Here is a 21,425-nt window from a genome sequence, read left to right on the forward strand (position 1 = left end):
ACAGTATAATGAGGTTCAGCGTGACGTTTTCATACGTGTATTGCACATAGTGTGGTAACAGTCAGCCCCTCTGAGCACCCTCTTCAGCAACAGTAAACACCAACCAAACGCTCTGCTCTGTGTCAGCAGCAGACCTACCACAACAGCAGGGACCAGTGAGAAAATCCTCTCAGAGCCAGGGGCGGGAAGCACGCCTATGGTTTCCACGGAAAGAGTTCAAATCCTGAGCGGGGGTGGGGGTGGGGGGTGGGGACCCAGGGTGGGGTAGAATTATTAATAAGGTCTCATTTGCATTTGCATGTTTGCTTATTTACCATTTGTGTATTCCTATGTTTATCTTCTCTCCCTCCCCCTCTCTTCCTGCTCCCCTCTCTAACTCCCCCATCCCCCCTCTCTCTCCCTCCCTCTCTCCCCCCCAACTCCCCCTCCCCCTTTGTCTTCTGCCCTACTGGCCTCAAGTTACACCTTCAACCCTTTTTATTTTATTTTAAGTCAGGCTCACACTAAACTGCGCAGGCCGGCCTTGAACTCACTACGCAGCTGAGGATGACTTTGAACCTCCTGTGGAGGGGTGGGGCCAGGGGGTCACGCTGGGAGGCCCAGCCTCTGGGTCTTCTTCACAAGCACCCTTGGTGACCTTGGAGACATCAGGGACCGTCCTGAGGGTAGCACTCTCTCTACCCAGGGAAAGGCTGAGTGGGCCCCGTGGTGAGCACCTCAGGATTCCGGTCTGGACTGACACTCCGTGACTTCCGACTGCTTGCTGGGCTGCCTGGGCTCCTGTCACACATACACACACACACACACACACACACACACACACACACACACACACACACACGCACACAAACAACCATGCACTCAAGCACACACATGCATGCACACACATGAATAGATACTCCCAGGCACACAATGCACACATACACACACACATGCACCCATGCACACACACACAAATGCACACACATGAATAAATATGCACAGACACACATACACACACACACACATGCACATGCATACACCCAGACAAGTGTGTACACACACACATGCACACACACACACACACACACGCACGCACGCATGCATATACACACATGCACACACCCAGGCACACATACAGAGAGGAATAAATTCTCCCAGTGTAGTTCAAACCGAGATGCACCAAATTATACTTTTTTTGGCATGCAATTGACTCTAAGTAGACCCAGAGGCTGCACTGCCCTGCTGTCACTAGGGGGAGTGCCCGAGCTGCCCGCAGTGGACACACCCACTAGAGGTGGCACCAAGGGCTTTGTGAACTCTCGGAGAGCGACCTGCTCATCGAGGCACAGCCAAACGTCACGTTGTTGTACGAAAGAGAAATACGTCCTTTGTTTTTTTCTTTCTTTTTTCTTTTTGTTTTGTTTTGTTTTGTTTTGTTTCGAGACACCTGGGGATGCTGTGACTGGGCCTGGTACCCAGGTCAGCACCACCAGACATACAGTGGTGCCTACTACACACAGTGAATGAATGAATTCTCTCAATCTGTTCCGTGTTTGTTTTTGTTTTGGTTGTTGGCTTTTTGTTTTTTGTTTTGGTTTTTCGAGACAGGGTTTCTCTGTGTAGCCTTGGCTATCCTGGACTCGCTGTGTAGACCAGGCTGGCCTCGGACTCACAGTGATCCTCCTGCCTCTGCCTCCCGAGTGCTGGGATTATAGGCGTGCGCCACCACGGCCCGGCCATCAATCTGTTCTTTTGATGGCAGGCGGGGAGGCTGTAGAGGGAAGGGCCTGGCCAGGAAAAGTTGGGTGAGAAGTTGAGCCACTAGGCCCTGACCCAGGCAGCCAGACCAGGCCTGGACACTGCTCTCACTGGCCCAGTATCCTTGTTTGTGACTTTGGGTACCTCATCCATTGCATCCCACCCCATCTCCTCCGTGTCCACCCCAGCCCCCCAGCCCCGGCCCTCACCCGCAGCAGGCAGCACCCAATCCCCACAGAGGCCATCGGTGCAGGGGAGGCAGGATCCACGTGTTTATTGCAGGAAGACAAGGTCTACAGCGAACGGTACACAGACCCCACACGGGGCGGGGCTCCCACATGCGGGGGGGTGGGGGAGCAGGGGTGGGTCACAGCAAGCGAGGCCTGGCAGGGTCCCCAGCACCAGAGATGCCTGGGCAGGTTGGCCAGCAGCCAGGGTGGGCTCCAGCCTCCCCTGCCACCCAGCCCGGTTCTCCCCAGGATGGGCAAGGCTGACCAGGTGAGGCCTGGGGTAGCCCAGAGATTGTGCTATCAGGGTGTGTCCCTGAGAAAGGGCTGTGACCCCCCTGTCCAGCCAGGAGCCGCTCCCGAGGCTCGGGAGCAGGTAGCAGCTGTGGGGGGCCCTGGACTGGCTGGAGGTTAGGGCTCAGCTACGCTCAGACTCAGCCTTCAGACTGTGGGTTTGCCTGTGCCCGGCACACAGAGGGGCCACACTGAGGTCTGGCCAGCTTGGTCATCTGGCTGCAGCCATCTTTCTGCCTCTGTCTCTGTCTGTTCATGTTCATGCCTCTGGCTCACTCTGGGCCTCTGCCTCTCTTTATCTCCGTCTGTTTCTGTCCCTCTCTCACACCTGTACACACACAACAGAGGCTCCAGCTCACTTCAGCCCCAGCCTGGTCTGCAGCCCCTGTGAGGTAATTATCACTTGCGTTGAAGCCTCAGTGCTGGCATCCGTGCTACTTGTTCCACAGCGGTAGCTGACTGATACAGTCTGAGCCACGAGCCAGCTTGCCGCAGCCTGGAGCAGGACCCAGTGCTCCTCAGACAGGCCAAACAGACAGGTTTACAGACAATTTGTACCACCCACTCCCGAAAACACACAGACATACCACAGTGCCCCCTCCCCCGACAGCCACACACAGGCCACTCTAAACCACCACCATCCCAAGACAGATGCACACCCATCCACGCACACAAAAATCACATAAACACAGGATTCTACCGTCACCCCCATGTGGGTAGGACACAGGCCCAGGAGCCATTTAAGTCTCCCAGACAGTCAGTCTCACAGATACCTCGGAGGCTCCGTAACTCAGGGCACACACGGGGACAGTCTCTGGGGTGCTTGTGACCAGCAGAGGGGCTCGGGTTCTGTCAGAGCACTGGGGCAGCAGGCACTGGTCCCGTCACACCACACAGGGCCTTCACTGACGTCCCATCAGCCGGCACCCCATCCTTAGCACCCCAAACCCCTACTCGGGGTCGCCGTCGAGGCACCACTGTGCCACCGTCTCTGTCTCAGCAGATGGCCAGTGTCCAGGTGGGCAGTGTCCAGGTGGCCAGTGTCCAGGCGGGCAGTGTCCGGGCAGCCGTTCCACACTCCTGGCTCAGGGTCCCCATGCGCCTCCCCTGAAGGACAGTCCTGGCTGGACGGTCCTGGGCTTGTGCTGTGGGCGTCTGCCGTTTCAGAGGTGGCGCTCGGGGCTGGCAGGGCTTTGCTGCGGGCCCTATGTTTATTGCCTGGTGGCCTGAGGCCCAGCCCGTGGGCCCATCCACCCTGGTGTGCAGATGGGAGGGAGGGAGAGAGAGGACAGGGATGTTCTGGACTCAGGGAAGGGCACAGATCAGAGGCCACAGGGCAGGGATGGGACCAGGTGAGAGAAAGATGTGAGTGAAGAAAGATGAGGTCAATGGGCATTCCCCGGGGGGGGGGGGGGTCACAGTGATAGAATGTGGGGGGACTGGACGTGGGCCTGGTTGGGAACACACACACCCCGGGGCCCTCCCGGAAAGGGACAAAAGAGGCAAGGCAGCCTCTCTGATTCTGGCTGGGGCAAGCAGTTCCTTAGCCGGGTCCCTGATTTCAGATCCACAGGGAATGATTTCCAGTGTGTGTTTGTGGGGTACAGATAGAAGTGGGGGGAAGGGGGAAGAGGACAGAGAGATACAGAGGAAAGGGTGAGCAAGGGGTGAAAGCTATGAAGGTGTCAAAGGGCTGGGGCGGAGCCCAGTGGGAGATGGAGAGGGGAGGAGGGAGGGCAGGAGGAAGGGAGGAGGAGGAGGAGGAGGAGGGAAGGGAAGAACAGAGCAGAGGGGGAGGAGGGAGGGGAGGAAGGGGAGGAGGAGGAGGGAGGACAGCAGGAGCCCGGAGGCCCTCGCCGGCTCTGGCGGGCTCACATGAGCGCGCACTTGCCCTTGATGCGGTCGGCCCTCTTCTGCTTGCCGCCGCGCTTGCCGTCCACGCTGAGGCTGACGCTGCGGCGCGTCTCCAGCGTCAGCAGCTCCTGGAAGAGCTCCTTCACGTTGTAGTTCATCTTGGCCGAGGTCTCCATGAAGGCACACTTCCACTCCTGCGCCACGGCCTGCGCCTCGCGGGTGTGCACCTCGCGCTGCGTCTCATCACATTTGTTCCCCACCAGCATGATCGGGATGTCCTCCACGCTGCCCTTGATCTGCACGATCAGCTTGTAGATGGGGCTCAGCTCATCCAGCGACTGCTTGCTGGTCACCGAGAACACCAGGATGAAGGCGTGGCCCTTGGAGATGGACAGCCGCTGCATGGCCGGAAACTGGTGGCTGCCGGTTGTGTCCGTGATCTGCAGCGTGCACACGCTCTTGTCACAGCTGATCACCTGCCGGTACGTGTCCTCTATGGTGGGGATGTAGGTGTCACGAAACGTCCCCTTCACGAAGCGGAGCACCAGCGAGCTCTTGCCCACGCCGCCTGCGCCGAACACGACCACGCGGTAGTCATTGCTCTGTTCCGGCATCTTCTCCGAAGCCGGCTGGGAAGAGAGGGCCGGCTGCTAGAACCCCAGACCGACCCTGTTGGAAAAGGGACAGTGAGGCACTTGAGGCCTCCTGGGCCCAGGCTAGCTCCCTGCCCCAGTGGCCGGGTCATGGCGCCGCTCCATCCCACCCGTGTCTCCCCCGTGGTCCTCCCTCCCTCCCGCTGCCCTGGCTGACTCTGCAGTTGCACTCTGCAGGTGAGCTCTCTCTCCCTGCCGACCTCTCAGCCTATTCCTCCCTAACAAACGTAAGGCTCAGAGTTCCCAAGGGTCCTATGAGCTGGAGACGCTGCTGCTGAGGCCAGGATGCAAAGACGCCCAAGTCAGCAGTCTGGCTGCCCTGGCTTCCACCCAGCCCCAGCTCCATGCTGGCGCAATCAGCTCACTCTCTAAGCTCCGCCATCTTCCTGCCCCATCCTCATGAGTGAGAGACCCTGTCTTAAAAAACCGAGGCGGTGGTGTTGGAGAGACAGCTCCACGGGTACCGCCCAGGCTGCTCTCACTGAGGACCTAGTTCAGTTCCCAGCATCCACAAGGCGGCTCACAACCACCTGTGACTCAAGTTCCAGGGGACCCGACGCCCCCTTGTGGCCTCCGAGGGCACTGCACATACGTTCACAGAAGGGAAAAATAAAGTGGAAAGAATACCACTGTGAAAAATCAAGAGAAAGCCGGGCGTGGTGGCGCATGCCTTTGATCCCAGCACTCGGGAGGCAGAGGCGGGCAGATCAGTGTGAGTTCAAGGCCAGCCTGGTCTACAAAGTGAGTCCAGGACAGCCAAGGCTACACAGAGAAACCCTGTCTCGAAAAACCAAAAAAAAAAAAAAAAAAAAAGAAAAATCAAGAGAAAAATGGAGAGATGGTTCAGAGGTTAAGAGCACTGTCTGTTCTTCCAAAGATCCTGAGTTCAATTCCCAGGAACCACATGGTGGCTAACAACCAGCTATAATGAGATCTGGTGCCCTTTTCTGGTGTGTGGGCAGAATACTGTATCAATAACAATTTATTTATTTATTTTGTTTTTTTGAGACAAGGTTTCTCTGTGTAGCCTTGGCTGTCCTGGACTAACTTTGTAGACCAGGCTGGTCTTGAACTTACAGCGATCCGCCTGCCTCTTCCTCCCGAGTGCTGGGATTAAAGGCGTGCGCCACCACCGCCCGGCTTAATTTTTTTTGAAAGAAAGAAAATCAAGTGTAGTGATACACACCTGTAATCCAAGAACTGGGGAAGCTGAGGCAAATGGATAGTGAATTCTGGGCCACAGAGTGAGACTGTCTTTGAAAAAAACTATTTAGCTGGGTGGTGGTGGTGGACACCTTTGATCCCAAAACTTGGGAGGCAGAGGCAGGCGGATCTCTGTGTGTTGGAGGCCAGCCTGGGCTGAACAGTGACATACAAAACCAACAACAACAACAACAACAACAAAACAAAGACAAAACCAAGAAAGTAAACAAATAACAGACCCCAAAAAACAACCATCACAACCAACAAAACAAAACAAAACAACCCAAAAACAAAAACAAAGGCACATGCCAGGGCGCCTCAGCATCAGAAGTCATGGAGACTGGCTTTAGCCAGGCCCTGGGAAGCGGCCACATGAAACAGCCTCATGTAAGTGACTCTGACACTGGGGACATCCAGGAATCAGATGTGTAAGTGCTGACGCCGGGTTCCTGGAACCAGTTCCTGGGACACAGGCACTCACAGCCCAGGCTGAGCAGAGAGAGTCTCTTGCAGCTAAGTGGGGCTCCCTGGTCCACGGGGCTGAGCCTCGGCTTCCCTCTCAGGCCATGGTGTGCTTCAGGAACTCCCAGCTGGGGATTCCCTTGGGTTTTGCTCCTGCCCTTCCTCAGAGAGGTTTGTGGGTGTCAGAGGGTCACACAGCACCAAGACTCCTAAAGTACGGGGTGGGGGTGGGGGGGGCATTGCAGGGAGTGTGTGCAGGGGAAGGGGGGGGCAGGCTGTCCCTCGGCAAGAGTCCTTTCTCTTTTTTTCCCTTCAAGTTATTTTCCTCATCACATGAGGAGAAGGTTCTGAGAACCGTCCCAGAGTCAGATCCAGGGGGTGCGACACTGCGACAGTGGCTGTGTCCTTGGGGTTCGGTGAGGTGATAGGTACCCAGGGATAGCTCACAGGGATAGGAGACCAGGGTTGGGGTTAGGGGTAAGTGCCTCGGGCCCAGCCTCCACCCTGCAAGCCAGAGTTCTGGGGTAAGGGTGAGAGTCCTCCATGGGGTCTGGAGACACATTCAGAAATATGGAATGTGTTAGGAGAAAAGAAAAGAAAAATACAACAACAGGAGCCAACCCTGGTGATACACTCTGAAAACTTCTTAAATTGGATACTAAGGGGGACAGGCACACAGATTCCACACAGGGCGTTTCTTGGCCCCGGGGCTGCTCCCCAGCCCAGCAGACTTAGCATTTCCCTCAGGGGGTGACTTGAACACTGAATGCATTGTGACACCATCACCACTGGCCTGAGGGGTTCTAAGGTGGCAGATGGTGGGGGGCGGGGTGTCTGCACCTCTCAATGTAGCCCCTTCCTGGTGGGTGGGCACTGAGGTGCCCAGCTGGGATGCCCACCACAGGGGTGCTGGTCTGGGCTCCCTTGCTATGAGGGTCCTATGCAATCCAGATCCCCCTCCTTCAGGGACAAGGGAGAGGGCCCCCAAACTTGTAGTGAGAAGAGCTCTGCTCAAGGTCATGCGGTCTTCGAAGGTGGCAGCCTCAAAGGGACTTAAAGATGGGCCCTGATCAGCTTCTGTGCCCTGGGGGGCTCTGAGGTGCTCGGCCACCCTGTCTGAGTCACCCCAGCCCTGGGCCAGCCTGGCCAAAGCCTCCTGGTCCACAGGGCAACACAGGGCAGGGCCCTGGGACCCTAAAGCCGGCTCAGGTGTAAGAAGCCAGGATGGCCTTGGCCAGGAGAGGGTCTGGGGGTGGGTGCCCTGTCTAAAGGAGGTGGTGGATCTAGTGGCTGCTCACTGATGAGGAGGTATGATGGAAAATTTTAGGGAGTCAAGGGAATGGTGGAGGCTCCCTGGGGGTCAGGAGGGGGCTCGAGAGAGGAAACCTCAGAGAGGGGCTTGGTCCCGCGGGTGCTGGGCTTTGTGGGTGGGAGTGAAGGGCCTGGGCCTCAGCGGGCAGTTTGCAGAGGGCGCAGGTGAGGGAACCAGGCCCCAGAGGGTCCCGGGTGATGCTCTGCGTGGCCAGGCAGGGGTGGGGCGACGGGGAGCTGTCCATGGTGACCGCTGGACTCCCAGGGCCTGGCAGGGCCTGGCGCGGTGGCCCGGGAGGGTGGGGCAGGAACAAAGGGATCATGGTGGCTTGGGGACCCCTCCCCACCCTCTGTGGCCGCGGCTGCCCCGCCGCCTACCTGGGCCGCTGTGGTCCCCGCCGCTGCGCTGCTGTCCGCGCCGCCGCAGTCCCGATGTCCCCGCCCCAGCCGCGCTCCGCCCCGCCCGCCCCGCCCGCCGGGACCCGGGCCCGGGCCGCTGCAGCCCAAGGTCACCGCCTAGCCCGCCCAGGGTGTCCATCAGCAGCCCGCTGGGCAGCGGGACATCCACACCCATGCGCACCACGTGGCCACCTGCACCCCAGGGGACGCGGGTGGGTGACAGGGCCCCGTCTTGAAAGACAGTCAGGGGTCGCCCCAACCACAAATGGGGATACGGGGTTGGGGGGGGCAATGCATGGTCCAGGTCAGATCAGCGAGGGACGACAGAGTGGGGTGATGGAGACGCTGAGAGCTGCCTTCACACGCCTTCATAGATTAAAATGTCAGCTACACGGGGGATGCAGAGGCAGGGGCATGGCTGAGAGTTTAAAGCCAGTCTGGGCTACAGTAGAGACTCTTGCGGGAGAAAAAAGGAAAAGGGGGAGAGAGAGAGAGAGATTAGGGGGTGGGCAGGGGAATAAAAGACAAACTAACACAAAGAACCCCACTGCTGTGGTTGTAGCTTGAAGGGCAATCCATCCCTTGGCAGCCCTGGGATCTGTGCCCAGTGTGGTGGTGCCGGCCCCGCCTGTCATCTCAACACAGGAAGTAGGGGGACCCAGGAGTGTGAGGTCTGTCTCAAACAAAAAAAGAAAAGAACTCCATTTTTCTTCCGGTACAGGGTTCAGGGTAGGGGCCCTGGCTCCACCCACACACTGCAAGGAAAACATAACAGAACTTTATTTTGTGTGATTAAAGACTTGGGCCAGTGAGAGGGCTCAGTGGGTGAGGGTGCTTGCTGCCAAGCCCGTCAGCCTGGGCTAGATCCCTGGGCCTCACTTGGTAGACGGACCAAGCCAACTCCATCCAACAAAGCGACCTCCAACCTCCACACACAAATTGATACATTAAAATGTAACTTATTTTTTGTTTTAATTGCCTGGCGGTGGTGGGCCATGCCTCTAATCCCAGCACCCGGGAGGCAGCAGCAGGCGGATCGCTGTGAGTTCGAGGTCTACAGAGAGAGCTCAGGACAGCCAAGGCTACACAGAGAAACCCTGTCTCGAAAAAATATATATATTCTTTTGTTTTAACTTTCAAATTTACTTATTTGTTATTTTCTGTGTAAGAACGCTTTGCCTGGGGCTGGAGAGATGGCTCAGCGGTTAAGAGCACCATCTGTTCTTCCAGAAGTCCTGAGTTCAATTCCCAGCAACCACATGGTGGCTCACAACCATCTATAAGGAGATCTGGTTTCCTCTTCTTGTGTGCAGGTGTATGTGCAGGCAGAACACTGCATATGTAATAAATAAATAAATCTTTAAAAAAAAAAAAAAGAATGCTTTGCCTGCCTGGTGCCATCAGACTTCAGAAGGGGGCATGGGGTTCCCCCCGCCCGCCCCCCCTAGAGAGCTGAAGTTATGAATAGTTGTGAACCACCATGTGGGCTCTGGGGATCGAAGGCTTTCCACGGCCAGCGCAGCTCTCTCCTTGCTATTTGTGCCCCATCCATCCTGGGTTGCCTGGAGCTGTCACCTGAAGAATTTCCCTCTATCCTACGCTGGCCCTGGGGGGGGGGGCTCTCAGGGTCCCTCAGTCCCCCAACCCTACATCCAGAGATGGTGACAGCCTAGTGGGAAGGCAGAGCTCCATTCTGGCCAGTGTTGCCTCACCCCCTCAGAGTGGCTGCAAATGAACCCATAGAGTCGGGGGTGTGGGGTGGGGGGCTAGCAGCCTGGCTTCCTCTGTCTGTGATGGCTGCCTGGGTCCCCTGAGAGACCGGTGGGCTCCAAGCCCAGCTCTGACCAGCTCCCTGGCTCCTTTGGGCACCAACCCAGGCTGACTCACTCAGAGGAGCCTGTCCACATGCTATTTATAGATGGCAGGCCAGGCTCTGGGCATCAGGAGTCACCGAAGACAACCCCCCCCCCCCCCCAGTTCCTGCCTCTGTCTCTCAGTAGCACCTCTGTGTGGCTAGGGGAGGAGCAGCGTGCTCTGCCTGCCTCACCTTGCTGAGCTGTGCAGGGCAGATACGAGGGCATCGGGACTTAGGAGCCCCGGGGGCCACTGGGCCTGCACTGAGATCTGGAGTTCTTGCCTACCCACCATGCCCTACACGCCCACCACCTCCTTTTAAAACCCTTCCCTGGCCCAGCAGCAGCAGTGGGTGAGGAAAGGGCATGGAGGAAGGTGGCTCAGCCCGTAAAGTAGGTGCTTGCCAAAGCCAGGGTCCGAGCGTGGAGTCTAAGAACCCATATCGTCAGAGAGCTAGCAGGGTGGCTCAGTCCTGCTATGAAAGCACCAGAGGGCGCCTGTGGCGTTCGGAGCAGGTGATCTAGATAAATCGGCCACTGCGGCCGAGACTGCTCCACACTACCTGACACCGTGTCTCAAAAACCAAGGTGAGGCCCGCGAGGGGTGGCTCAGTGGTTACAGCACCGGCTGCTCCCATAGAAGATGAGGGTTCAATTCCCAACTTCCACATGGCATCTCCCAATCAACCAACCATCTGGAATTCCAGTTCTAGAGGATATGACGCCCTCTTCTGGTCTCCACAGGCACTGCACACACACACACAGACACACACATACACAGAGTCACACACACACACACACACACACACACACACACACACACCCCAAAGAAAACCCCATGGGTTGGTCTCCTCGAGCCCAGTATTTTGTTGTAGTTTGCGAAAACATCTCACCATGAAGCCCTGACCAGCCTGAACTCGATGGAGACAGAGCCGTCTTCTGGTCTCCTCCGGAACTAGGGATACACGTGGTGCGAGACATCCATTCACAAAAAAAAAATGAATAAGACATAGTTTAAGCTGGGCGTGGGGGCGCACGCCTTTAATCCCAGCACTCAGGAGGCAGAGGCAGGCCTGATCGTTGTGAGTTCGAAGCCAGCCTGGTCTACAAAGTGAGTCCAGGACAGCCAAGGCTACACAGAGAGACCTTGTCTCAAAAACCAAAACAAAACAAAACAAAAAACACAAACAAACAAAAAGACAGAGTTTAAATATTTACTGTTTATTTCAAGACAGGGCTCACTTTATAATCCTGGCTGTCCTGGAACTCACAGAGGTCCACCTACCTGCTCCTGGTGCGCTTGCATTAAAGGCGTAGATAGTGTACCTAGCACAAGAAGTGTTTTTATTGCATTTACTGGCGCGAAGCGGCGGTGAGCGCACACACACACACACACACACACACACACACACACACACACACGTTTCTGCACATGTGCCACTGAGCACCTGTGGTAATCAGGACAATTTGAAGGAGCCAGTTCGGCCACAGCATGGTCCTGGGTGGCACTTTTGCCCACTGAGCCCCTCACCAGCCTTGACCCGAGTTTCCTCTCTTCTGTGGGAGCATCCGCTGGTGGTACCGCAGTGTGGAGCGACAGCTTCCTTGGTTCACTGAAGGGGCGACTTACAGGTGTGACTTTTCTCCTGGGAGGATTCTACATGACATCTGGGACATGTAACCATCCCGAACCAGGGAGCTCCTGCCTCTCAGCAGCAGGTGGAGTCCAGGGACACCCCACAGAGAATGCTCCGGCCCCATGGGGGACACCAGGCAGGTGGGATGCGGGGCAGACTGTCCTGGCCCCTGCAGCGCTGGAAGGAGGCAGGATGCCAGGAGCTGGCTGTGCCCGATCCCGCCTGCGCTAATAACTTCTGTTACAGGAACACAAACAAGCCGCGGGAGACGCTGACATGCTGTTATTACACCCAGAGAAAGCAGTGTAGCTGGGCCGCCCTCCCCGCCCTCCCTCCCATCCAGCTGTGTCCCTGCTGTGTCCCCACAGGAGGCAGTTCATGGGGGTGGCCGGGGCCTTGCAGCGTCCCTGGCCTCTTCCTCCTCCATGCCCAGTCATGACAGCAGCACATGTGCTCAGCATGGCTCAGAGTCTCCCGGGGCTGTGGGCCCAGGCTGTCACCTAAACTGGAACCCTCAGTAAGGGACACAGAGGGCAAGTCTGGCCTTCTGCACACCTCGCAGTGCCCAGACAATGTTCGTCATGGTTACTATGACTAGTGACAGTGCCACCTCTGCAGGTATACCTGAGAGATAGGAGGCCGCTGACCAGGCCGCACCAGCGAGGGGTCCCAGAGATGGCTATGCCACTGGACTGTGCGGCCAGGCAGGCTGCCTGTCCTGTTTCTTTGCATCCCAATCTGCGATATGACTGTTTGGGACGGAAGGGGGAAGCCACTGGTGAGAGCTCCTGACCATGACCTGTCTTGGTCCCAGCCCATAGCAAGCGATCCTGAAGGGCTCCGGTGGCCAGCCGGGCAAGCTCCTGGGGCCTGCTTCTTTGGCCATGCACATGTGGCCGGTCCCGAGTTAAGCTGGGAGGGCTGGGTGGGTGCCGGGCAGAAGGGAACTAGGCAGACTTGAGGAGTGGTGGCGGGGTCTCCTGAGTCCAGGTCCCTAAGTCACTGTGCTGAGCAGCCCAGGCCAGTGTTACCTGGAGCTGAAGGCCTGTGTGTGTGTGTGTAGGGGGGGGAGCAGAAGGCCCCAAGGCTGCTAGTGAGTTGGCACTTTGGGGGGGGGGGCCTGATGGGAGGGCCCACAGGCTGGTGCCCCAGGAGCAGAGCAGCTGGTGCTGAGACAAAGGGCTGCCATTTAATGCACCCACGGGGTAGGGGCAGACACCCCTGCCAGGATGGCCAGACCGGGACCTGGCTCTTCCTGCCCTGGCCTAGTCTTTGTCACTTGAACGCACACCTGCATGGTCATGGTGGCTCCGAGGGGCCCATGGGACGCTGTAGTAGCTTTCACTGGCCCTGTAGGTGTTAAGTGGAGGGATTGAGAGTACAGTAGTCCCAGGTGGGGCGGTGGGCACGTCCCCACACCTGCACATATGTCACGGGGCTCAGCAACAGGTCCCTCACTGGAGGTCCTGGTCCCACGTGGGCCCCAATGTCTGGAAGTGGTGTGTGAGTCCTGGTTTGTCGTAGCACTGAGGTGGCCTGGGCACTGGGGCTCTGGGGACTGTGCCTAAGGCCCTGTCTCTTTGTGACTTCTATCTTCTGAGTGGAGCTGGGTAGGGGACACCCAGCCACCATGGGTGACAGTGTTGAGGTTTGGCCTGGTAAACAGACCCTTGGGGAAAGATGGTGAGCCATGGCAAGCTTATGTCCCCTGAGGAGAGTCCTCAGACTGTCCCAAGATGCCAGTGTTGCCACAGTGACGGGCACCATAGTTGCTAGGCGCTGCACTCCTGTTCATGCCTGCATCCTGGGAGCTTTGTTTCCCCTGTCAGGATGTGGCCTTCACCTGTGTCCTCTGGAGACTCCCGTGGTATGGACACAACTAAGAGGTGACCACCAGGCCACTACCCATGTCCCCCTGTCAGGATAAGTCTCAGCTGCAGTCCCCTCTGTGGAGGAAGCCCCTCCATTCTGAAGCGGGCAACCCAGCAGGGAACAAGAGCGTTCCTGCGTGCCAGCCAGCCAGATCCTGGGCTTGCCTGGACACAACTCTGCGGTCCCCTGGCTCATTTGACCCACGTGCACTGCTCTTCACATAAACTGTCACTGGTTGTGTTGGAGCCATCGGAAAAACTCAGAGTGACAGTGGTGGGCGGGGCCCAGGCTACATGGAGACTGCGGTGGGATCCGGGGGTTGCACCTGCCCCCCTTAAGCCAGTCTCCGCCCCTGGCTCCATTCATGGTGGCTCAGGAGTGACAGCAGAAATAGGAGGGGTGACGGTACATGAGGTGACATAGCCACACAGCTTTGGTAAAGAACTTTAAGACGTTTTTTTAAACAGCAGTATCTGTGGGGCCAGGCGCCTGCGGAGTGGGCACCATGGCCAGCCCGGGAGGCCCCTGTGCGTGAACCCTGGCCCTTGAGCGTGGCTGGCAAGGGATGTGGTCCGTGTCCTGCGGGCATCCGTGGCTCACCACTTGAGGAAGACCATGCCGGCCAGGACGGCATAGCCTAGAACCAGGAAGAGCACCTTCAGCAGCTGCTCGCTCCTCTCCTCCAGTTCCTTGGCCAGGATCTCCATGAAGGTGACGAACAGGAAGGTGCCACCGGCCAGGCCCTGCAGCAGCGCCGACGCCACGCTGCTGGCCACGCTCCGGGCGCTCTCGATGCCCAGGCCCAGCCCGATGCCCACCGGGATCATGGCGCTCACGGTCACCGCCAGCTTGGCCGCGTCCCTCAGGGGCACCGCACTGCGGGCCATGTTGATGCCCAGGGCCACGGCCACCAGCGTCTCGTGGACAGCCACACCCACAAACAGGCTGACCACGCGCTCGCCCTCCTCCTGCAGCCCCAGCGCCAGGCCCTCGAACACGGAGTGCGCGGACAGTGCAAAGACCAGGCTGAGCAGCCGCAGCGGTCCCGGGCGGCCGAGCTCCCGCAGCCGTAGCCCCGCGCCGTGCGTGTGAGCCGTGGGCTCGGGGTACAGACCGCGGCCGCGCCCACCCATGCCCACGAACGGGCTTTCGTACTCCGAATCGCTGCCCACGTCTGAGCCCGCGTTGAAGGTCTCCAGGTCGATGAAGGGCGGCCGCTCCCGCCGGAAGGTCAGCACCAGCTGCTCCACGAACACCGTGAGGAAAAAACCCACCATCATGAGGGTCTCGGCCAGCGGGTAGTCTGTGCTGATGTGGCCCAGGCTCAGCACCTGCTGCAGCTGCGGGGACAAGGCCAGGTCAGCTTAGGCCTCCCCTCCCGGGCAGAGCACGAGCAGCACTCAGGAAGCTGAGGCAGGAGGATTGCAAGCCCCTTGCAGACCCCGCCTCCAGCAGTCAGATGCCGCAGAGGCAGCAGGGGCAACGGCGCACACTCTAATCCCAGCACTGAGAAGCAGGCCAGGGCCATACGGAGAGAGCCGCTGTCTCAAAATGACAACAAAAAGACACAGCCCAAGTCATCCCAAGGCTAAAACAGAGAGGGCCAGACTGGCTGAGGGGCACAGCTCCGCCTCCCATGGGTTCCATCTCCAGCATTGTTAAAATCAAGTTTTGGGGTGTTTTGGGTTTTTTTGTTTTGTTTTGTTTTTCCAGACAGGGTGTGTAGCCTTGGCTGTCCTGGACTCGCTATGTAGATCAGGCTAGCCTCGAACTCACAGCGATCCGCCTGCCTCTGCCTCCCAAGTGCTGGGATCAAAAGTGTGCTTAATTTTAATTGATTTTAAAGGCTTAAAATCAAGTTTAAAAAAATAAAAAATAAAAAAAAAAGGAAGGGCCCATGAGGCCAAGCCTAACAACCTGAGCTCACGTCCATGGGATCCAGTGGTGGAAGGCAGAAGTCGACCCCAGGAGGCCTGTTGCCCCCACATATGCACAGGAACACACATGTAAAATACTTATAAAATAAAACAGAAGAGAGTGGCCGAGAAACACCATGCATGGTTGCTCTGTGGCTTCCCCTGGGCGGCTCCTAGAGATGTGTTTCTAGCCATGAGAGACGGCACTGTGCGCTGTGCCTGCCCCAAAGGATGCCTGGAGCCCTGGCCTACCTTGGGTGGACAGGGAGGATCAAGGCCACTGTCCAGGCCTGGGGGTGGGGTAGGGAAAGGAAGCTGTGTGACACGCTGGACACAGGAGGGGGCGGGGGCTGGGAGCACCAGGAAGGGAGGCGCCCAGCATGAGGGACGCAGGCCCAGGCTGTGGCAGGAGGCTGCAGAGCGAGACCCTGTCACAACAGACACAGCCTCACTAATGCCGACATGGCCATCATAGCTTGTGGCTCAGATGGCAGAAGCTGGCTCTGGTGGGCTGGGGCCACAGGACTGAGGTCCCCAAGTACCGGATGGCCACAGCAGATGCTGGGCAGCTGACCCTCTTTTCTGAGTGAGGCCAGGCCATTGATTTCCCTCCTGCTCATGACCCAGGCAGCCATACTGGTGGTGACAGGCCAGGGCCACTCCAACCACACCAGTGAGAAATGGAACCCACGGCTGACAGGTGGCCAGGGTGTGAGCCTGCCCACCTCTAGCTGCATGCTGACATGGGATCACAGCCCAGGATGTGTCCTGATGTCAGTCTCCTGGGTCCCTGCAGCACAGACCCCAGGAAGCTCTGCTCTGACTCCCACCTGGCGCACATGAGCGGTGGTGCTGTGTCAAAGTGCTATCTGCTGCCATTTGTTACGCAGCAAGAGCTGACAGATACAGGAAAAGAGGAACGCTGCACGTGGCCTGTGTGATTTGCAGGGGGCCACTGAGCCCATCACCCACAAGATCACCTGTTCCACCTTGACTCTGGGCTATAGCCCAGCCCCTGGGTAAGTGACCGGGAACAGAGATGGAAGTAGCCAACAGAAGGTCACAGAGCGATTTGCTTCACCCTCAAGCATCCATGTTGGGGTTCATCAGAGCTGGGGAGACTCTCAGTGCCACGCTGGGTATGGTAGCACACGCCTGCACGCATAGGCTGGGGCTCCCTGGGGCTCCCCCGGGGAGCCTCCTCAGCCACGCCACTGAACTCCAAGCTCAGCACTACCCTGTCACAAAAAGCTGAGGTGGAGGGCTGCTGAGGAAAACCCCAACCTCCCTCCTCCATGCACACACGCACGTGCACCTGAGCCCGAGTGCCCACCCCCCGCTGCCTCACCTTGTCCCGCACGGCAGGCAGCAGTGCGTTAAAACACGTGGCCAGGAAGACGCCGCCCCCGAAGGCGTTACAGAGGGAGAGGACTTTTTTCGAGCGGTGCGCCTTCTCCAAGTCCGCCTGGATGACTTTCACGGGCAGCAGGGAGCCCAGCAGCATGAAGAAGAACACGCCCACCATGCACAGGACCTTGGCCACCAGGAGCTTCGTCATGGTGGCTGCCTGGGTCACACGGGTCACCGCCGGGCCGAACCACCAATGGACTCACACCCCGAGGCCAGCAGGGGCTACCGGCCCCGGATGCAGGGCTGGCGGCTCATGGCTCTGCAGGGCAGCTGTGCGGACAGGGCGGCCACGTTAGCCGTGTGCTCACAAACCAGTGGTGGTGACCAGTCTGCCGCGTGGGGCCAGCTGCTCTCCCCCAGGACTCCTGGACACGTGCGTCTGTGTCACTGCAGGTGAGGACAGCGGGCTGGGGACGTGGCCCAGGCAGTGATGTGCTTCTGAGGCAGGAAGCTGCCTGGCCCGCTGGCAGCGACCGCAGTGAGCCAGTGAGCTCCAGGTTCCCGGCCCCAAGAGCAACTGAGAAAGACCCCTGCTGTCGGCCTCTGGCCTTCAGCACACACACACACACACACACACACACACACACACACACACACACGTGTGCATTCACATGCATGCACACGCATTCACACACACATTCAGACACATGTACACGCACACACATTCACACACACACACACTTTCACACACACGCATTCACACACACCCATTCACATGCATGCACACACATTCAGACACTTGGACGTTCACACACACATTCAAACAGACACACAGTTTCTTTCTTTCTTTCTTTTTTGGTTTTTCGAGACAGGGTTTCTCTGTGTAGCCCTGGCTGCCCTGGACTTGCTTTGTAGACCAGGCTGGCCTCCAACTCACAGTGATCCCTCTGCCTCTGCCTCCTGAGTGCTGGGATTAAAGGTGTGCGCCACCAGTGCCTGGCTCAGACACACACTTTCACACATACACATTCACACCCATGTGTGTTCACACACATACACACACACACACACACACACACACACACACACACACACACATTCTGGGCACATAAAATTCAACATTATCGCCTGGCCTCCTGCTGCCGGGTACGTGGTAACCAGCTGAGCTGAGTGGCTTCCATGTTATACACAGGACAGAAGCTCCCGTCTGTGCCAGAGCACTGCTCTGCCCTGACGGGGACTCTCAAGCCCTTACCCAAGGTTAGACCTTACGTAACTGATGTCTGCCACAGCCACCTCATGCTGCAAGGCCCGTGCCATTCCCAGGGCCTATGCATAGACCACTCCCTCTGCCTGCAGCACCCCACCCACCCCTGCACCCCTGGGGCCTACTCTGGCACTGGGAAGGGCCTCCCGCAGATCACCCGACTCCTGCTCCCACGTGGGGCCCTGGTGCCCACCTTGAGGCCTGGCGCAGAGCAGGTGCAGCTGACGGCTGGCGGCGTGATGTGGCGGCCACGGTCCAGGGCTGTTCTTACGTGGCTCTCTGCAGAGGATCTCTCCCTGCCTCACAGAACATCAGCCATGAGGAGTGAAGCTGCCTCCTCCTCCTTGCTGCTGACCACACCCCAGTGCGTCCTCTGCTGTCACACTCTTCCCTGTCTCTTTCACAGCCCCAGAAGCAACTGTAACCGTGGCAGTTGTCACAGCACCTTGGAGGCGGAGACCGGATTACCAGGACAAGCTGCCCAGCCACACTAGCCGAGTCAGCAGCTCTGGGCTCAAGTGGGAGGCCCTGCCTCAGTATGTGCATGGACGCTGGGGGTGGCTAAATGGTTAGCGCACTGGCTCCTGTTCCAGAGAACCTGGGTTGGATTCCCAGCATCCATGTGGTGGCTCACAACCACCAGTAACTTCAGCTCTTAACGATCTGATGCCCCCTTGTGGCCTCTGCCGGCAAAACACCGTTATATGTAAAACTTTTTTTTTTTTTTTTTGGTTTTGTTTTGTTTTTTGAGACAGGGTTTCTCTGTGTAGCCTTGGCTGTCCTGGACTCACTTTGTAGAACAAGCTGGCCTCGAACTCACAAAGATTCACCTGCCTCTGCCTCCCGAGTGCTGGGATTAAAGGCGTGCGCCACCACCGCCCAGCCTGTAAATTCTTAAATTAAAAAGTAAAAACGAGCCGGGCATGGTGGCGCACGTCTTTAATCCCAGCACTTGGGAGGCAGAGGCAGGCGGATCACTGAGTTCGAGGCCAGCCTGGTCTACAAAGCGAGTCCAGGACAGCCAAGGCTAACACAGAGAAACCTTGTCTCGAAAAAAACAAACAAACAAACAAACAAAAACAAAAGTAAAAACGTTTATATAAATGAAAGTGACCAAGGAAGACTGACATATGTTTGGACTTCATACATGGGCACGCACGCGTGCACACACACAAATATAAAATTGTGCTGGGTCCGAAGGTCTGTCCCTATCATTTCAGTCCATGGGACCAGGAGGCGAAAGACTTGCCACAAGCCTGAGATCAGCCTGGACACAGAGAAAGACCTTACCTCAAAATAAAGTAACAAAATTTAAAAATGAAATAAAACAATGAAACAAAGCCCATGAGGTGAAGATGCCAGCGCCAAGCCTGAGGACCCCACAAGGAAGAGAGAGACTAGATGCCTGGTCTACAGAGCGAGTCCAGGGCAGCCAAGGCTACACAGAGAAACCCTGACTCAACAAACAAACGACAGCAGCAAAAAGGAAGGGAGGGCCGGCTCAGCAGTTAAGGGCACTGGCTGACTCTGCAGAGGACCTGGGTTCCAGTCTAGCCCAGGGGCGTCTGAGCCCCTCTTCTGGCCACTTGGGGCACTGCACGCATGTGTGGTGTAGGCACATACAGATAGATAATTTAAAAGTAACCCTTTTTAAAAAAAAAAATGAAAATAAGGGGCTCAGAGGTTAAGAGCATTGCCTGCTCTTCCAGAGGTCCTGAGTTCAATTCCCAGCAACCACATGGTGGCTCACAGCCATCTGTAATGTGAGCTGATCATATTGTATACATAATAAACAAATCTTTTTTTAAAAAAATGAAAATAAAATTAAGTTAGGATAAAATAAATAAGGTTAAAAACTAAGCCTTAAAATTATAATATTATAAGCGAATGACATACTTTTTTTAAAAATTTCAAAACATTAAAAACAAACCCCCCCCAAAAAAAATAACTCAAAGTCCTTCCTTCCGCTGCTGCGAACACAAGGCAAAGCGCATACAAGAGGCTCCCAATAGATGCCCGGGAAGATGGGGCGGGTGGTGGCGGCGGCGGCGGCTTGGGGCGGGGACTGGGGTTCCCAAAGTCGGGCTGGTCGGGGCGGGGTTGGGGGCGACGAGCTCCTTCTTGACTTGAGCAATTATTGAGCGCCTACTGTGTGCCCCGCGCAGCCGCAGTCGGAAGGCGGGACCTGCAGGCACCGTGTGGCCCGACCCCACCCCCGGGTCCCGCCCCGCCCCGGCCCCGCCACGCCCCGGCCCGGCCCCTCCGATACCTCCGCCAGGCTCTCAGGCCTCCCCGCCGGCGCCGCCCGCCGCCAACCGCCGCGCGGTCCCGTCCCCGCAGCAGCGGACCAGCCGCGACCCCCGGGGCTTTGAGCCGCTGCCTACGCCCCGCCCACGCAGGCGCCTATTGGACGTTGTCGGCGCCACTCGAAGGAACCCACACTCTACTGGTTGGATCTGCTGCCAATCATCCTGCAACGCCTACCGGCTCCGGAAAGCAATTTCCGCCCTCTAAGGTGCAACTACCAAGTGGTTCCGATAGGAAACTCGTACTTGGAGACGCGGTTCCGGAAGGGGGGGGCGGGTTACAGCCAGGAGCTGTCCAGGGGCGCATGGTGCTGAATTCCTGTGGGTGGAGGTTTGGCAGGAAGAGATTTCCTATAGCGGACAGAACCTTCTTGAAGCCCTTCCTCATGGGGCTAAACTAAATATATGTTTATAGCAAGAATACATTCAAGCTCAAGAGATCTATTGTGAGCCAGCGTGGTGGCACTTACCTGTAATCCCAGCACTCGGGAGGCAGAGGCAGGAGGATCGCTGTGAGTTTGAGACGAGCCTGGTCTACAAAGCGAGTCCAGGACAGCCAGGGCTACACAGAGAAACCCTGTCTTGAAGAGAGAGGGGGAGAGAAAGAGAAATCTATTGTGTCCCGCAATCACCGCAGTTAATAAGAATGCAATCCCTGTGTCTATACCTGCCATCCAGGAAGTGCTTCCTGAAGAGACATGGCATCTGGATAGAACCTACAGGCACCACCAACATGCCTCATTTATATTATAGACACCACCCGCGTGCCTTATTTTTATATTCATTTATTTTTTCCAAGCCAGGGTCTTGCTGGGGAGCTGAGGCTGAACAGCACACAGATAGCTCAGAATCCGCCTTCCTCAGCTTTCCAAGGGCTGGGATTGAAGGCGTGAGCCACCATACACAGCCTCCTGCTGTATCTAGAGCCCCTCACACAATATAAGTGCTTTGTAAACAGTGGTCTCGCCGCGCTGGAGACCACACGTGGCAAAGAAGCTTCTGTGTTCAGTGTATATCAGGGCTTTAAAGGATGTATTTCTTTTTTTTCCCCCCAAGACAGGGTCTCTCTGTGTAGCCTTGG

At 57.2% G+C, this 21,425-nt stretch overlaps 2 protein-coding genes across 5 annotated transcripts; both read right to left on the minus strand.

Annotated features, from left to right (window-relative positions):
* Positions 1 to 1,999: 1,999 nt before the first annotated feature.
* On the minus strand, positions 2,000 to 8,194 carry DIRAS1 (DIRAS family GTPase 1). The gene is made up of 2 exons (XM_084796239.1): positions 8,123 to 8,194; positions 2,000 to 4,784 (listed from the first exon to the last, which is right to left on the minus strand). The coding sequence occupies exon 2, from the start codon at positions 4,727 to 4,729 to the stop codon at positions 4,133 to 4,135; it is 597 nt and encodes a 198-aa protein (XP_084652365.1). The 5' UTR covers positions 4,730 to 4,784; positions 8,123 to 8,194; the 3' UTR covers positions 2,000 to 4,132.
* Positions 8,195 to 13,937: 5,743 nt separating this feature from the next.
* Positions 13,938 to 20,435, minus strand: SLC39A3 (solute carrier family 39 member 3). 4 transcript variants are annotated; one of them, XM_084796997.1, is made up of 4 exons: positions 20,308 to 20,435; positions 18,232 to 18,334; positions 16,770 to 17,101; positions 13,938 to 14,845 (listed from the first exon to the last, which is right to left on the minus strand). In XM_084796997.1, the coding sequence occupies exons 3-4, from the start codon at positions 16,977 to 16,979 to the stop codon at positions 14,102 to 14,104; spliced, it is 954 nt and encodes a 317-aa protein (XP_084653123.1). In that variant the 5' UTR covers positions 16,980 to 17,101; positions 18,232 to 18,334; positions 20,308 to 20,435; the 3' UTR covers positions 13,938 to 14,101. The 4 variants fall into 4 exon arrangements, with proteins under 4 accessions (XP_084653123.1, XP_084653124.1, XP_084653125.1 ...); XM_084796998.1 differs by having other exon boundaries at positions 18,232 to 18,483; positions 20,308 to 20,433; XM_084796999.1 differs by having other exon boundaries at positions 18,232 to 18,338; positions 20,308 to 20,426.
* Between the last annotated feature and the right edge of the window lie 990 nt (positions 20,436 to 21,425).

This window comes from Acomys minous (genome assembly GCF_964271855.1).
Source record: "Acomys minous genome assembly, chromosome: 9".
Classification (NCBI taxonomy): domain Eukaryota; kingdom Metazoa; phylum Chordata; class Mammalia; order Rodentia; family Muridae; genus Acomys; species Acomys minous.

Coding starts and splice junctions, on each gene's coding strand:
- DIRAS1 (XM_084796239.1), bottom strand. CDS start 4,729: ATGCCGGAACAGAGCAATGACTACCGCGTGGTCGTGTTCGGCGCAGGC.
- SLC39A3 (XM_084796997.1), bottom strand. CDS start 16,979: ATGACGAAGCTCCTGGTGGCCAAGGTCCTGTGCATGGTGGGCGTGTTC. Junction 14,846..16,769: donor TGCCTGCCGTGCGGGACAAG/GTGAGGCAGCGG, acceptor TTGTCCCCGCAG/CTGCAGCAGGTGCTGAGCCT.